Raw genomic sequence first — 13,249 nt, 5'->3', positions numbered from 1 at the left:
TCATGTTTCTAGCTCTGAAAATATTCGTATAATCATGTAGTGTACAAAGTAGACGATCCGTATAGCAAGTGCAACTGTGGACATTATATACAGGTTACAAACATCGCGAGGGTGGCATATCGTGGCAGCATGGTGTTTGGAGACGTCTAAATGACTTTTCCAAGCCTCATATTCTTACACGAAGGGATATAGAGTTCACCTGACTCGATCACAATTGCATCTCAACTCCGGCAAGACCTTTCAGTTTGGAGAATCAGCGGCATCAGTCATAGAGTTTCTTCTACACATGGCGCAGCTGTCATTGCCCTGTGTCAACCTTAGATAGGGCGGGGTTTTAGCAGCTAGCTGCGAGGCTCCAGGGCTTGAGCTTGGAAGGAGAACGCTACTGGTCTAGGCAGTGCGGGGGAGCTTAGCGGTACCAAATAACTCGGACTTGGCCTGCAGAATGCTACAAAAACATCAGATGAATAGCCAAAACAAACGAAACAGATATATGACAATGCGATTAATGTATGCATGCACATGCGTGTTTGATGACCTCGATAAACAAACATCGCAGTAGATAATTGTTCGTCCAAAGATCTGCCGGGTAGAGATCGACACCCATGGGGAATCCTGGCTACCAAATTTTGGCAGTCTTATGCATTAGGCTTATGACCAGTGACTTGCCTTGACTTTGTCCGAGGGCAGGAATGACCCTTGTAAGCACACACGTGGAATCCACCTAGAGCTGCAATTTCCCTGTGCCAAAGCACCAATCAGCTTGAGCTTCCGTTTGGGGGAGGGACCAGAGCGCGACCGCGTCGATCTGCCTGCTGAGTGCGGTGCTTTGTACTGCACAAACCGCCCATTCGTCATTTTTTTTGTTGACAGCTGACATGACCACAAAATACCAACGGTAACCACCGACAACGACGACGACGATAAGACGAACACGACGACAAACGAACGACACAGCCGCAACGAACCACACAACGACAGATAGTTTAGGCGATCACGGCACCAAATAGCAACGTCAAGAAGTCAGCAACGCCAGAGTTTATCAAGTGCAGCCACTTCCCCGGCTGCATCTCTCGAAGCTACATCCTTGACAAGGTTTGGCTGGGTGCAGGCTAGCACTCTGCAACGCTCCTTTGACAGTGCTTCCACTGAGCTCGTCAGTGCAGTCCCTATCTTTGCCTGTCTACGAACGAAACATTACGATACCTGGACTCATCATATTGCCTGCGCCGCCGTCGTCTTCGCTGCCGTTACGGCCTGGCTTCGATCTCCAGGGGATGCGCACTTCAATCAGTCGACCTAGGTGCTGAATGCGAGGCCCGAGCCAACACCTGACCGTGCGGCAAACGTTGCAAAGCGCCGAGTAGCTGGCGCCCTACAGCCGCATACATCCCGTTGGGCGCAAGACGAACAGCGCCATCGGTCGCATGCTGCTTCGATTACCAGAACCATTCCAGCAGTGTAGGAGGCGAGGAGGCGCTTTCCTCCACCCATTGTAACCATGGCAGGCGGAAACATCAAGGTGGTGGTGCGAGTGCGGCCGTTCAATAGCAGAGAAATCGAGAGAGGGTCAAAATGTATCGTCGAAATGAACGGAAACCAAACCGTCCTGACACCGCCACCGGACGCTTCGGGCGGTGGTGGAAAAGGCGCAAAAGACAATGCTCCGAAAGCTTTTGCCTTTGACAGATCCTACTGGTCTTTCAGCAAAGCCGACCCAAACTATGCCGAACAGCATCATCTCCACGACGATTTGGGCAAACCCCTCTTGGATAATGCCTTCCAGGGCTATAATAACTGTATCTTTGCATATGGTCAGACCGGTTCCGGAAAGTCCTATTCCATGATGGGATACGGAAAAGAACATGGTATCATTCCGAAAATTTGCCAAGACATGTTCACGCGTATTGAGCAGATGCAACAAGACTCGAATCTAAAATGTACCGTCGAGGTCTCATATCTCGAAATCTACAACGAGCGTGTCCGCGACCTGCTGAATCCATCAACCAAAGGCAATCTCAAGGTTCGAGAGCATCCTTCGACGGGTCCGTATGTTGAAGATTTGGCAAAGTTGGTTGTTACAAGCTTTCAGGAGATTGAAAACCTCATGGACGAGGGTAACAAGGCAAGAACAGTCGCCGCGACGAACATGAACGAAACATCCAGTCGAAGTCACGCTGTCTTTACACTCATGGTGACTCAGAAAAGGTTCGATCCGGAGACAAAAATGGCAATGGAGAAGGCTGCCAAGATCAGTCTGGTGGATCTTGCTGGTTCAGAGCGTGCGACCTCTACAGGAGCCACGGGAGCTCGTCTCAAAGAAGGTGCTGAGATCAACAGATCCTTGTCCACGTTGGGTCGTGTCATTGCAGCGTTGGCCGATCTGTCCACCGGAAAGAAGAAGAAAGGAGGAGGAGCTGGAGGTCAGGTTCCATACCGAGACAGTGTCTTGACGTGGCTCTTGAAGGACTCTCTGGGAGGAAACAGTATGACTGCCATGATAGCAGCTATCAGTCCGGCCGACATCAATTATGACGAAACCCTAAGCACCCTGCGTTACGCCGATTCCGCCAAACGTATCAAGAACCACGCTGTTGTGAACGAAGACGCGAATGCTCGCATGATCAGGGAGCTCAAAGAGGAACTTGCCTTGTTGCGAAGTAAACTGGGCGGTGGCGGCGGAGGTGCCGCTGCTGGTGGAAGTGGTGGATCTGCCGTCCCACCCGATGAAGTCTATGCTGAAGGAACACCTCTCGAGCAGCAGATCGTTAGTATCACATCTTCAGACGGCACAGTCAAGAAGGTTTCGAAAGCCGAAATTGCCGAGCAACTCAGCCAGAGCGAGAAGTTGCTGACGGATCTAAACCAAACCTGGGAAGAGAAGCTGCTGAAGACGGAAGAAATTCATAAAGAACGTGAAGCGGCACTGGAAGAACTTGGAATCAGCATCGAGAAGGGTTTCATTGGGTTGCATACACCCAAGAAAATGCCCCATTTGGTCAACTTATCTGACGATCCCCTTCTCGCAGAGTGTTTGGTGTACAATCTCAAGCCCGGTACGACGACTGTCGGAAATGTGGAATCAAACGCGGATAATCAAGTCAACATCCGGTTGAACGGCACGCGTATATTGCATGAGCACTGCAAATTCGAGAACGCCGCAGATGGTACTGTGACGATTGTTCCCAACGAAGGCGCTGCTGTCATGGTGAATGGAAAAAGAATAAGTGAACCGAGTCGACTGCATTCAGGATACCGCATTATTCTTGGAGATTTCCACATTTTCAGATTTAATCATCCCATGGAAGCCAAAGCTGAGCGTGATGAGACCCGGCAGTCGCTGCTGCGTCAATCTGTGACAGCAACTCAACTGGGCCTCGACCGCACCTCACCTACCCCGACAAGGCCCACTCACGAGAGGTCAATCAGCAAAGCGGGATCTGACATTGGCGATAGTCGGCCAGAGTCTCCTGCCCCATTCCGTGGCACTGATTCCGACTGGTCATACGCAAGACGCGAAGCGGCGGGTGCTATTCTAGGCCAGACGGAGCAAAACTTGGCCAAATTGACCGATGAAGAGCTCAATGCTTTGTTTGAAGACGTGCAGCGTGCCCGAGCAGAGCGTGTCTTTGGCAAGGAGGGCGAGGAGGACTTGGACTCGGTGACTTCGTACCCTGTACGGGAAAAGTACATGTCGACAGGCACAATTGACAACCTGTCCCTTGACACGGCACTGACGATACCTTCGACCCCAAAAGCCGGCGAGAACGATGACAGACTGAAGGAAATCCGTGAAGTCATGCAGACACAATTGGAGAAACAGAAGGGCGAGTATCAGGAACAACTCAAGGACGCCGAAGCTGGAAATGTCGAGTTCGAGGAAATCAAGAAGGAGAAGGTTAGAATGGAAGAGACATTGATTCAGTTAAAGGCCGATATGCAGAAACAGCTCGAGGCGCAAAAGCAAGAGTTTGAGGCCAAGATTGAGAAGCTCGACCCACTAAAGAGGCCAAAAGCGAAGCCAAAGCTTTCGAAAGAAGAGGTCGAAAGAGCCAAGAAGGCACTCGCGCACTGGAGGAGTCGTCATTACGTGCAAATGGCTGAGAAGGTACTGCAACACGCCGCCACCCTGAAAGAAGCGCAAATTATGAGCGAGGAGCTTGGCGAGAACGTTGTCTTTCAATTTACCGTTGTGGACGCTGGACACGCCCTATGCTCATCCTACGATATGGTGCTTAACGGAGTGTCAAATGAGGGTGACGACATTGCCCTGGAAGAGGCACAGAAACCATGTGTTGGCATCCGGGTTGTTGACTATAAGCATACCGTGGTGCACCTCTGGAGTCTCGAGAAGCTTCATGACCGAGTTCGACAAATGAGGCAGATGCATCAGTATTTGGATCAGCCAGAGTATAGTCAACATTTCAAGCTCGACAACCCGTTTGTGGAAACTTGCATGCCGGAATACTCCCTTGTCGGCGAGGTCGACGTGCCTCTGAAAGCAGTCTTCGACAGCCGGGTTCAGGACTTCAACCTTGATGTCCTCTCACCCCACACTTCTCACGCCATTGGCATTCTTAAATTGTCTCTTGAGCCTTCAAGCGCTCGGGCTCCATCTAGCACGCTCAAGTACAATGTGGTCATGCACGACATGGTTGGTTTTGCCGAGCGAGAGGGAACTGATGTGCACGCCCAGCTTTTCATTCCCGGCGTTTCAGAAGACAGCGTCACCACGACTCAGATGATCAAGGACTTTGATGAGGGACCCATTCGTTTTGACAGTGTTCATAGTATGAGCGTGCCATTGTTCGGACCGCAGAACACCAACTTGCGCGTTGCTATTTTCGCAAAGGTCTCTACAATGCATCTCGACAAGCTTCTTAGTTGGGACGAAATGCGAGACGCTGTACCCGGTGCAGAGAACAAGCCAAAGCGTGATGCTCGTATCAACGAGTCACACTTTTTCACCGAGGAGAAACACGACCTCCTTGCTCGAGTCCAGATTCTTGAACTTTCGGAGAATGGCGATTACGTGCCAGTCGAAGTAACACAGACTAGCGAGCTCGATACTGGCACTTTCCAACTTCACCAGGGTCTTCAAAGGCGCATAGCTATTAATCTCACACACAGTTCTGGCGATGCATTACCTTGGGATGATATCACATCTGTTCGTGTTGGAAAGATTCAGCTGGTAGATCACGCTGGAAAGGTTCCTGATATGGCAGCTGCTGCTCCGGATATTCCTCTCCGGCTCAGCTCCAAACCGACCTTCCGCCAGAACGCCAATGGTACCCGCAGTGTCACGATTAGCGGCCAGTGGGATTCGAGTTTACACAACTCACTATTACTGGATCGGACGACAGTGGACAAGTACAAGGTGCAAATGTCGCTGTCTTGGGACATCAGTTCAGACAAGCTCGCAGAGCCAATGAAGTTCTCAACGAACATTTACTGTCAAATCCTTGGAAGAACATTTATTAGACAGGCTTCGATGCTGTCTGCATTATGGCAGCACATTCGCATCGTCCACTCGTCAAGCACCATCTACACACTCACTATGCGTCCTGCGCCCATCAAAAGAGTCGGTGATCTCTGGAGAATCAATAGTCAACATGGCTACGTCAAGGGCGAAGAAAATTTGAACAATTGGAGCCCGCGAGGCGTTTCGCTCATTGGCGATTTCATTGCAGCCCAGAAGAAGCGAAGACGGATTGCCGAGATAGGCGCTGCTCAAATCTTCCTCAAGAAAATCGGTCTTCCAGAACCAAAGAATCCGCCTGAAGAAGAGGATCACCAGTCTGAGTCGGACGAGTTCTCCCCCATCCCTAAAGGCAATGATGATGACTCTATTCATGCACTCCTAAACGACACCCCTCAGTCTTCACGGCCCTCGACGCCCAAACCCCAGGATCCTGAGAATAACGAGGAGGTGGATGAAACTGCCGCCCCAGATGAGCCAAAGACTGAATCGGTGGATGATGAAGAAGCATCACCGGAAGAGCCTGTTGAAGAATCAGTTCCCAAGTCGGACTTTGGGGAACACGAGACTTTGATCCTCAAGAAATGTCTCAAGCTATGGGGAAGTTACCCGGATCCAGTGATTCAGATTCTAAGTCCAGAAAATACTGCACCTCCAGCAGATGGTGTGGCTCCGGAATCTAGCGCCCCTCCTGCCTTGATCACAACAATAGTTCGGGTGCCCAAAAATCCAAAGGTTCTGAAAGGGGGCTACCTTCTAGTTCCCAACAACGACTCGAGCAAATGGGTCAAGCGCTTCGTTGAGTTGCGGCGGCCATATATCCACATCCACAGTGCCACAGATGGCGACGAGGTGGCCATCGTTAGCCTACGTAACTCGAGAGTTGATAGTCAACCAGAGATACTGGCGCTCTTTAGTGGACAAGATCCACATGACGATGATGAAGAAGGCTCCGCACAAGGAGACTTCCGACCTGGTCATCGTAGAACATCATCGGGCCGGATTGTATCTTCTATCTGGACGGGACTAGGCGGCAGCTCTGCTGGCCCCGGCTTAGGTGGCTTGAGTGAGCGCTTGCAGGCGGGCGTTTTTGCCATATATGGCACAGACAATACTTGGCTGTTTGCCGCGCGCAACGAGCGTGACAAGCTTGACTGGATCTTCCGCATCGACCAGAGCTATTTTTCAGGAACCGGCAGCGCGAGTGGTAGTGGAGCCGTCAGCCCCCAACCTGGAGATTATGCGAACGGCAACGGCTATTGAGAACTTTTGAGGTCTTGAGGCTACGCCACAACGAATTTCATATTGAAACGAGGTCACGATGCTTGTCATGTTACCCCGAATCGACGACGATGTGGGTCCAACTGCAGGGAGCATGTTAGAGTCCTAGAATGAAATTTTCTTTTGTTTATAATCGGATTGTATCATACAGCCAATTTTAATTCAACGACACCTCCAGCTAGAATATACCCCCAAACGGATTTACGCGGGGCCTTGCAGCCTTAGCTCATACGTATAGACAGAATAATGGTTATAAAAGTGGTTATATATACCTCGAGGGGAAAGAACTCGTTGAGAAGTGTCTGTCTGTCCAGTGTTCCAAAATGCAATCGCTATTGTTACCTACCTACACCGGTTTGACTTCACATTGCAGTGTGGTAGGAGGAGAAGCTATTATATTGCTTGCCGACTGAGACCACATGCTCCGGCCTAGTTTCGTACCCATACAAGAGGCCTGGCTCACCGAGACGTTTCCAGCACTGGATTTACGTTACTCATCGAAACTTACCCCGAAACCTTCAGCTCGGGAGCCCATAGGAAATGCAGACCTGTTGGAGTAGTTCGTCCTTGGTGCTCGGCAATCACCGTTAGCTCGTTAATTGCAAGGCAGAGCACATGTCGCTGAGCTTAGCCTTTTACTATGCGTGAACACTACAGCTTATCGAGACTATGCGATCTGAGTTGTCAGCCATGCCATGACGTCTGGAGAAGGATATTTATTGGAGCAATTGAAACGGCAGCTCTTCTAGCCAGACTGTGTACTCCTCACGTTCCATCACCATGGATATCGGAACCTCATAGTCTCTTGTCACCCTTGGCCCCTGTTTATCAATCGTATACTATCTACTGGGAGGTCGTCCGAAGAAGCTCGACACCAATATCCACATCTACATCAAGGCATATTCGTCTCTAGCGATATATCAAAACAGCTTATTAGGAAAGAAAGAAAGAAAGAAAAGATGCGGCTCGATTTTATCCTAGCCAATGCCTTGACAGCGACGGCTACCGCCGCGGCCATGGTCAGCAGCGGCAAGCAGCGGCGCTCGTGCTATGAGCGGGCACCGTCGGTGATCCAAATGGACCTCAACGTCACCATCGTCTTCTCGCCGGTCCTCTACTTTGACGTGCCGCGCGGCGAGCTCCGGGGCCCTTGCACGCTGGTGGCCAAGTTCCCGGCGGGGTACCCCATCTCGTCGTCGGGCGACGACTTGGTCAATGTGGTGGCGGCGAGCGGCGAGCACGACGGGGCCGTGGTGGGTGTGCTGCGCTTTGTGAGCGCGCCCAATGTCCCGACGGTCACGGTCGTGGGCACGTTTGAGTGTGATGGGGTCATGGACTATCAGCTCGAGATTGCTGACTCGGCCACCGAGGCCAACTGGGTCTCTTTTGAACAGGATGAGGATGCGGGATTGTTCTTGGAGATTGGGGATCGTTGTCGGCCCGAGTCGGAAGAAGAACTATAACGGAGAGGCGTGCCGATGTGATCGCCTTTATTTATACGAGGTTTTCTTGTAAGGGATGTCTTGTTTTTCTTTTTTCTTCATCTGAAACCGTTCAAGCTGGCAGGCATTTCTTTACTGTAACAAATTTCGGGAATAGGGAACTCTTACACACACGAGGAGGACTTGGTTCCCGGAGATTCTGCTTCCGCATGAGCGTCAGATTCGTCAAAAGTATGTAGCAGACCACGCATGGAGTTGGTTGGACTTGGAAAAATGGAAAAGTCTCTGGAGCAAAGTCATCATTTGGGTATTGATAACTTATGCATATACGGACTAATTAACAAAATGATACCGTCTAATGTACATTATCTAGATGAGCAATCGATCGTCGCTCCTTGTACCAGAGAGTACGAGAGCTCGTCAACGAGCCATTGATATGAAATAGCTCCACACCCAAGATCGATTGCGGGGCAAGTTCAATATAATCATAGTCAATACCAAGTCTTCTGTGATTCTCAACTTGACTGCTTCGAACCACTGATTTATACGTATTTTTGAATGCTAGAAGACATATTGGTGCTTATAGAATATTCCTAGCCGATATATAGCACATATATGGCTAATACATATCACGTGGTAATTTCAGGCATCTTTGTGCTGCGCCTCTTCAGCTGGTCCTGATTATCGGCCACTTCCGCCAAGGTTTCCCGCCAAGAGCTTACCATTGTATACAACTCGAGATCGTCGTCCCAAAGAATTGTGGGCGACTGCATTAGATAGAGTCATGGCGCACTCGTATCTAGAGTATTTTCGCCTCAAGGCAATCATTTCATACCTCCGGTATACCGATGACGAGAAGCCCACACCGCCTAGCCCCGATGACTCGTTCACGATCCCTTCCCGCGACGAAAAGCGCAGGATAACGGTCAATGTTTGTAAGTAGTCGCGCTCGATAAGTTGGCACCCATTCAAGCGCTGACACAACCAAGACCAACCAAAACCCGCCAGCAAGCCCAGTCCGGTACTACTCAATTGGAATGGAGGCGCCTTTGTTTTTGATGGGCATGGCGCAGATGAGCCCTTCTGTCGACGTGTTGCCGACGAGGCAGGGTATACCGTCCTTGACGCGAACTACGCTTTAGCGCCCGAGTACCCCTTCCCTTGCGGCGTCGAAGACGCAGAAGATCTCGTGTTATACGTTCTCCAGCATCCAGATGTGTACAATGTAAAAAACATTGTTCTCTCTGGATTCAGCTCTGGAGGGAATCTCGCCCTAGCCGCAGCTTCGGACCTGGAGAAGCAGGCAAAGATTTCCAACAATGCCATCCGTGGTCTCGTGGCGTTTTATCCTCCCACTAGCATGCTGGTGCACCCAGCCGAGAAGAAGTTGCTCAACGGCGCTCTGCCTCCCATCCCGCCGCTACTAAAGTTCTTTATGAGCACTTTTAGCTCCGCCTATCTGCCGCCTGGAGCAAACCCGTCCGACCCCCGGGCTTCTGTTCTCGAGGCCGATCCGGAACATTTCCCTGACAATCTGCTCATCATCACGGCCGAAAAAGATAGACTGGCGCCCGAGGCCGAGGCGCTGGCGACGAAACTCCAGGACGTGGGCAAAAATGTGCAGCTGAAGCGTTATGACGGCGTGAGGCACGGGTGGGACAAGACAAAGGACGATGAGTCTCATGATGCCAAGGTCAGGGACGAGGCATATAGCTTGGTTGTGAATTACTTGTTGGACTTGAAAAAGTGAGAGTCATAGCTTGCATGGTTAGATTAAAGCTCCAGAACCGCAAACTACTATTCAGCTGAGCTTGTACTTCAACGGCACGGAACTTGGCTCGATGAGGTCTTTCTACGAAGAAGGTAAACCACGCCTACCATGGATTTATGCTTATAGATAAGCACATGATTAGACTCATGCTAAGCCCATTGTCATTTCAACTGCTCTAGCTTCCGTGCGAATCGTCTTCAAACAAGTTCTCATGCTGTAATACTACGAAAGTATTCCCCCCCCTTTCACTGTCGAATCATGAACATTCGTACCATTTCCTCCTTGGTCATTCCGAAACTCCCGTCACTTGATCATTTCCGTGTTATCGTCAATTCCCGAGAGTCTTATCTTCGGTTTCCCGAAGAAGAGGAAGAGCCCTTGGATGCCTGCTCCCTGGCATCGGCATCTCGATAACCCTGAAGGATGGCCTTGCCCTCGGCCATCTGATCAGGGTCAGACACGTGCAGACCGTGCGACAGCATGAAGTCGTAGGTGCTGTCGAAGCCGGCATCCTTTGCGACGCGGTAGTCGCTGGAAGTGTTGGAGGACTGACCGCTCCCGCTCTGCTGCGAGCCGCCTTGCTGGTTGTTGCTGGAGCTGTTCTGAGGCATTATGGGAATACCTAGCTTTCGGGCTATTAGTTCTATACTCGTGTCAGTCATGATCAGGCGTATGATGGACATGATATTTACTTGTGTCTTGTGTATTTGTGTGTCCTGGAGGTTGCGAATAGGTTGAAATGAGTTCAGACTGAAATCAAGTGTGGAAAATGGGTAATTTTGCCAAGACGATAGAAAAGAACATCAATTGTTTAAATAGTGACGACCATTGCTTCATGGCGCAGGAGATGCAACAAACAGACAAACAAGGTGACCCTTGTCCAGTGTCACTCACGGATTGCGGGGAGAACTTAGAGGAGTCACCACTAAAATACAGCGCTTGATTTGTGCCAGGAACATCCAACCATCAAGGTTCAATGTAAACCAACTCACGCAAGCTGAACCAAACTTCCTTCTATCCGATAAATGAGAGACGAAATGATTTGTTTTCCAGGCCTGCCTATGAGTCTTTGCAAACTAAATATCATGTGAAATTGTATGTATCATGAGATTTCATAGCATCGTTCGCGCAATAGATGTTTATAACATACCCCGCCAGGAATAAGCAACATTTGAAGCTTATCCTCTGACCATTTCATTCGGCAGAACTAAATGACGAATATGAAACCACTTGAATACAATATGCGATTATGCTTGCTTTCTTCTTCTGAGGAATCTCATCTTTCTATCGTCCTGATTGCTCACGATTGAGATTTGATTTGCGATTAGAGAATAACAATGTTCGAAATTCAGGTTGAGCCTAAAAGCGGTTACGTTGGGCCCGTGCCAATGACGCGATCCACCCGCTGCGTAACCACCAACCTCGCCAGCTCCGTCGACGTGCCCTTCTGTTCATCCACTTGCCACGATAAACCCCATTGATAAACCGACTGCACCGACGAAATGTCACCTTCGGAGAACCGTGAGAACGGGGAGCAAGAGCCTCTGCTCCGGAATGCCGAGTCTCGCCAACAGACTGATGGTGATGCCGAGCCCGTAGCCGATGTGGAGGCGGCGGGCACATTCTCGCGCAATCTCGGCGCCAAGGAGGCCTTTGCCATTGTCATCAGCATTGTGATTGGCAGTGGCATCTTTACCTCTCCCGGTTCTATTGATACCAACGTGCCATCGCCGGGCGTTGCGCTTATTATATGGCTCGTCGGTGGCGTGCTGGCTTGGACGGGCGCGAGCACCATGGCCGAGTTGGGCACGGCCATTCCCGGTGAAGGTATGCTACATGCACAATCTGAGCTTTTGTACTCTATAGTCAGAGGTCAATACTGATGAAACCTGTAGGTGGTGTTCAGCCTTATCTACAGTACATTTTCGGCGACATATTCGGCTTCTTGGCGGCTTGGACCTGGATTGTTGCCGTCATGCCCGCAACTCTAGCCATTCTGAGCATTGTTTTCGTCGAAAGCATATTCTCAGCCCTGGGCGTGACAGACCAAGCCGATGCCGTCGAACACAAGCTGCTCTCGATACTGATCCTGCTGATCATGAACGTTGCAAACTCGATTAGCACCAAGGCCAGCACCAGGCTCAACAACTTCTTTGTCTTTACTAAATTTCTGAGTATTGCCGGCGTCGTCATTGCTGGTATCGTTGTCGTTGCACTGCAAGTCTCGGATCCGGATCGTGACATTGGTGGACGTGACTGGTTCAACAAGTCTTGGTTCGGATACCGGAATACCGTCAATCCGGATGGCAGCGAGACGGACTGGTCCAAGATATCCCAGTGGGAGCTGCTCGGACATTACTCAGCCGCACTCTATGGAGCACTGTGGGCTTATTCTGGCTGGGACAAGGTAAGATCCAGAGGTCTTTCTCGCGCAATCCCCGTAACTAATGTGAATGAAAGGCGATTTACATTTCTGCTGAGCTGTCCAAGCCCGCTCGCCAATTGCCATTGGCAATCAACACTGCTGTTCCAGCGATAGTAGTCTGCTTCCTCGCTGCAAATGCCGGGTACTACATCTTGTTGCCGTGGACTGTGGTCTCCACCACGGACAGTGTCGCAGTGGTAAGTACAACTTGAATATGTTCGGACTACAGTCACTGACTTCCAATTTCAGACCGCCATTACGCGACTGTTAGGTCCCGTCGTCGGAGTTGTAGCTGCCGTTCTCATTTGTCTGGTCGTCGCAGGATCACTACTAGGCAACTCCTTTGTCGCAGGCCGCATGGCTGTGGCCGCAGCTAACAAGGACTGGGTGCCACGCTTCCTCTCAATCGTTGGCCACGTTGGCCTCCAGCCTCGCAGAGAAGCTGCCCCTGAGAACGCTGAGGGCAACACTGACTCAAACGAGCAATCAGGGTCTGATGCGCCCTTGAATGCCATCATTTTGTCGACTATCGTCTCGGCACTATACATCTTGCTCGGCAATTTCAGAGCTCTTGTCACGTTTAACGGACTAGGCGAGTACTCTTTCTTCTTCCTCACTGTACTTGGTGCGGTTATCTTGCGTTTCCGTGAGCCGAACCTGAAGCGTCCCTACAAACCATTTCTGTTGGTACCTCTGGTATTTGCAGCTGTGAGCGGTTTTGTCGTTGTCCGTGGCGCCATCTTTGCTCCGAGATTGGCGCTGGTTTTGATCGTTGTCTGGGCACTGGGACTTGGTTTCTACCAGATCCGGAAGTACATTGCCCAAAGGAATGCATCCGAATCGTAGTCTGT

The 13,249-nt window shown here is 50.6% G+C and overlaps 5 protein-coding genes across 5 annotated transcripts; 4 read left to right on the top strand and 1 right to left on the bottom strand.

Annotated features, from left to right (window-relative positions):
* Positions 1-1,501: 1,501 nt before the first annotated feature.
* PFICI_06629 (uncharacterized protein) lies at positions 1,502-6,742 on the top strand (the record flags this gene model as incomplete). Its single annotated transcript, XM_007835210.1, has 1 exon — positions 1,502-6,742. The coding sequence occupies one exon, from the start codon at positions 1,502-1,504 to the stop codon at positions 6,740-6,742; it is 5,241 nt and encodes a 1,746-aa protein (XP_007833401.1).
* A 977-nt stretch (positions 6,743-7,719) lies between these two features.
* Positions 7,720-8,223, top strand: PFICI_06628 (uncharacterized protein; the record flags this gene model as incomplete). The annotated part of the gene is made up of 1 exon (XM_007835209.1): positions 7,720-8,223. One exon carries the CDS (start codon positions 7,720-7,722, stop codon positions 8,221-8,223), a length of 504 nt encoding a protein of 167 aa, XP_007833400.1.
* Positions 8,224-8,986: 763 nt separating this feature from the next.
* PFICI_06627 (uncharacterized protein) lies at positions 8,987-9,952 on the top strand (the record flags this gene model as incomplete). Its single annotated transcript, XM_007835208.1, has 2 exons — positions 8,987-9,137; positions 9,192-9,952. The coding sequence occupies 2 exons, from the start codon at positions 8,987-8,989 to the stop codon at positions 9,950-9,952; spliced, it is 912 nt and encodes a 303-aa protein (XP_007833399.1).
* Positions 9,953-10,317: 365 nt separating this feature from the next.
* PFICI_06626 (uncharacterized protein) lies at positions 10,318-10,584 on the bottom strand (the record flags this gene model as incomplete). Its single annotated transcript, XM_007835207.1, has 1 exon — positions 10,318-10,584. One exon carries the CDS (start codon positions 10,582-10,584, stop codon positions 10,318-10,320), a length of 267 nt encoding a protein of 88 aa, XP_007833398.1.
* An 891-nt stretch (positions 10,585-11,475) lies between these two features.
* On the top strand, positions 11,476-13,244 carry PFICI_06625 (uncharacterized protein; the record flags this gene model as incomplete). The annotated part of the gene is made up of 4 exons (XM_007835206.1): positions 11,476-11,800; positions 11,869-12,380; positions 12,434-12,595; positions 12,648-13,244. The coding sequence occupies 4 exons, from the start codon at positions 11,476-11,478 to the stop codon at positions 13,242-13,244; spliced, it is 1,596 nt and encodes a 531-aa protein (XP_007833397.1).
* Between the last annotated feature and the right edge of the window lie 5 nt (positions 13,245-13,249).

This window comes from Pestalotiopsis fici (genome assembly GCF_000516985.1).
Source record: "Pestalotiopsis fici W106-1 unplaced genomic scaffold PFICI_Scf_4, whole genome shotgun sequence".
Taxonomy (NCBI): Eukaryota; Fungi; Ascomycota; class Sordariomycetes; order Amphisphaeriales; family Sporocadaceae; genus Pestalotiopsis; species Pestalotiopsis fici.
Note: the sequence above shows the minus strand (reverse complement) of the source record. Positions and strands in the feature narration are given on the sequence as shown.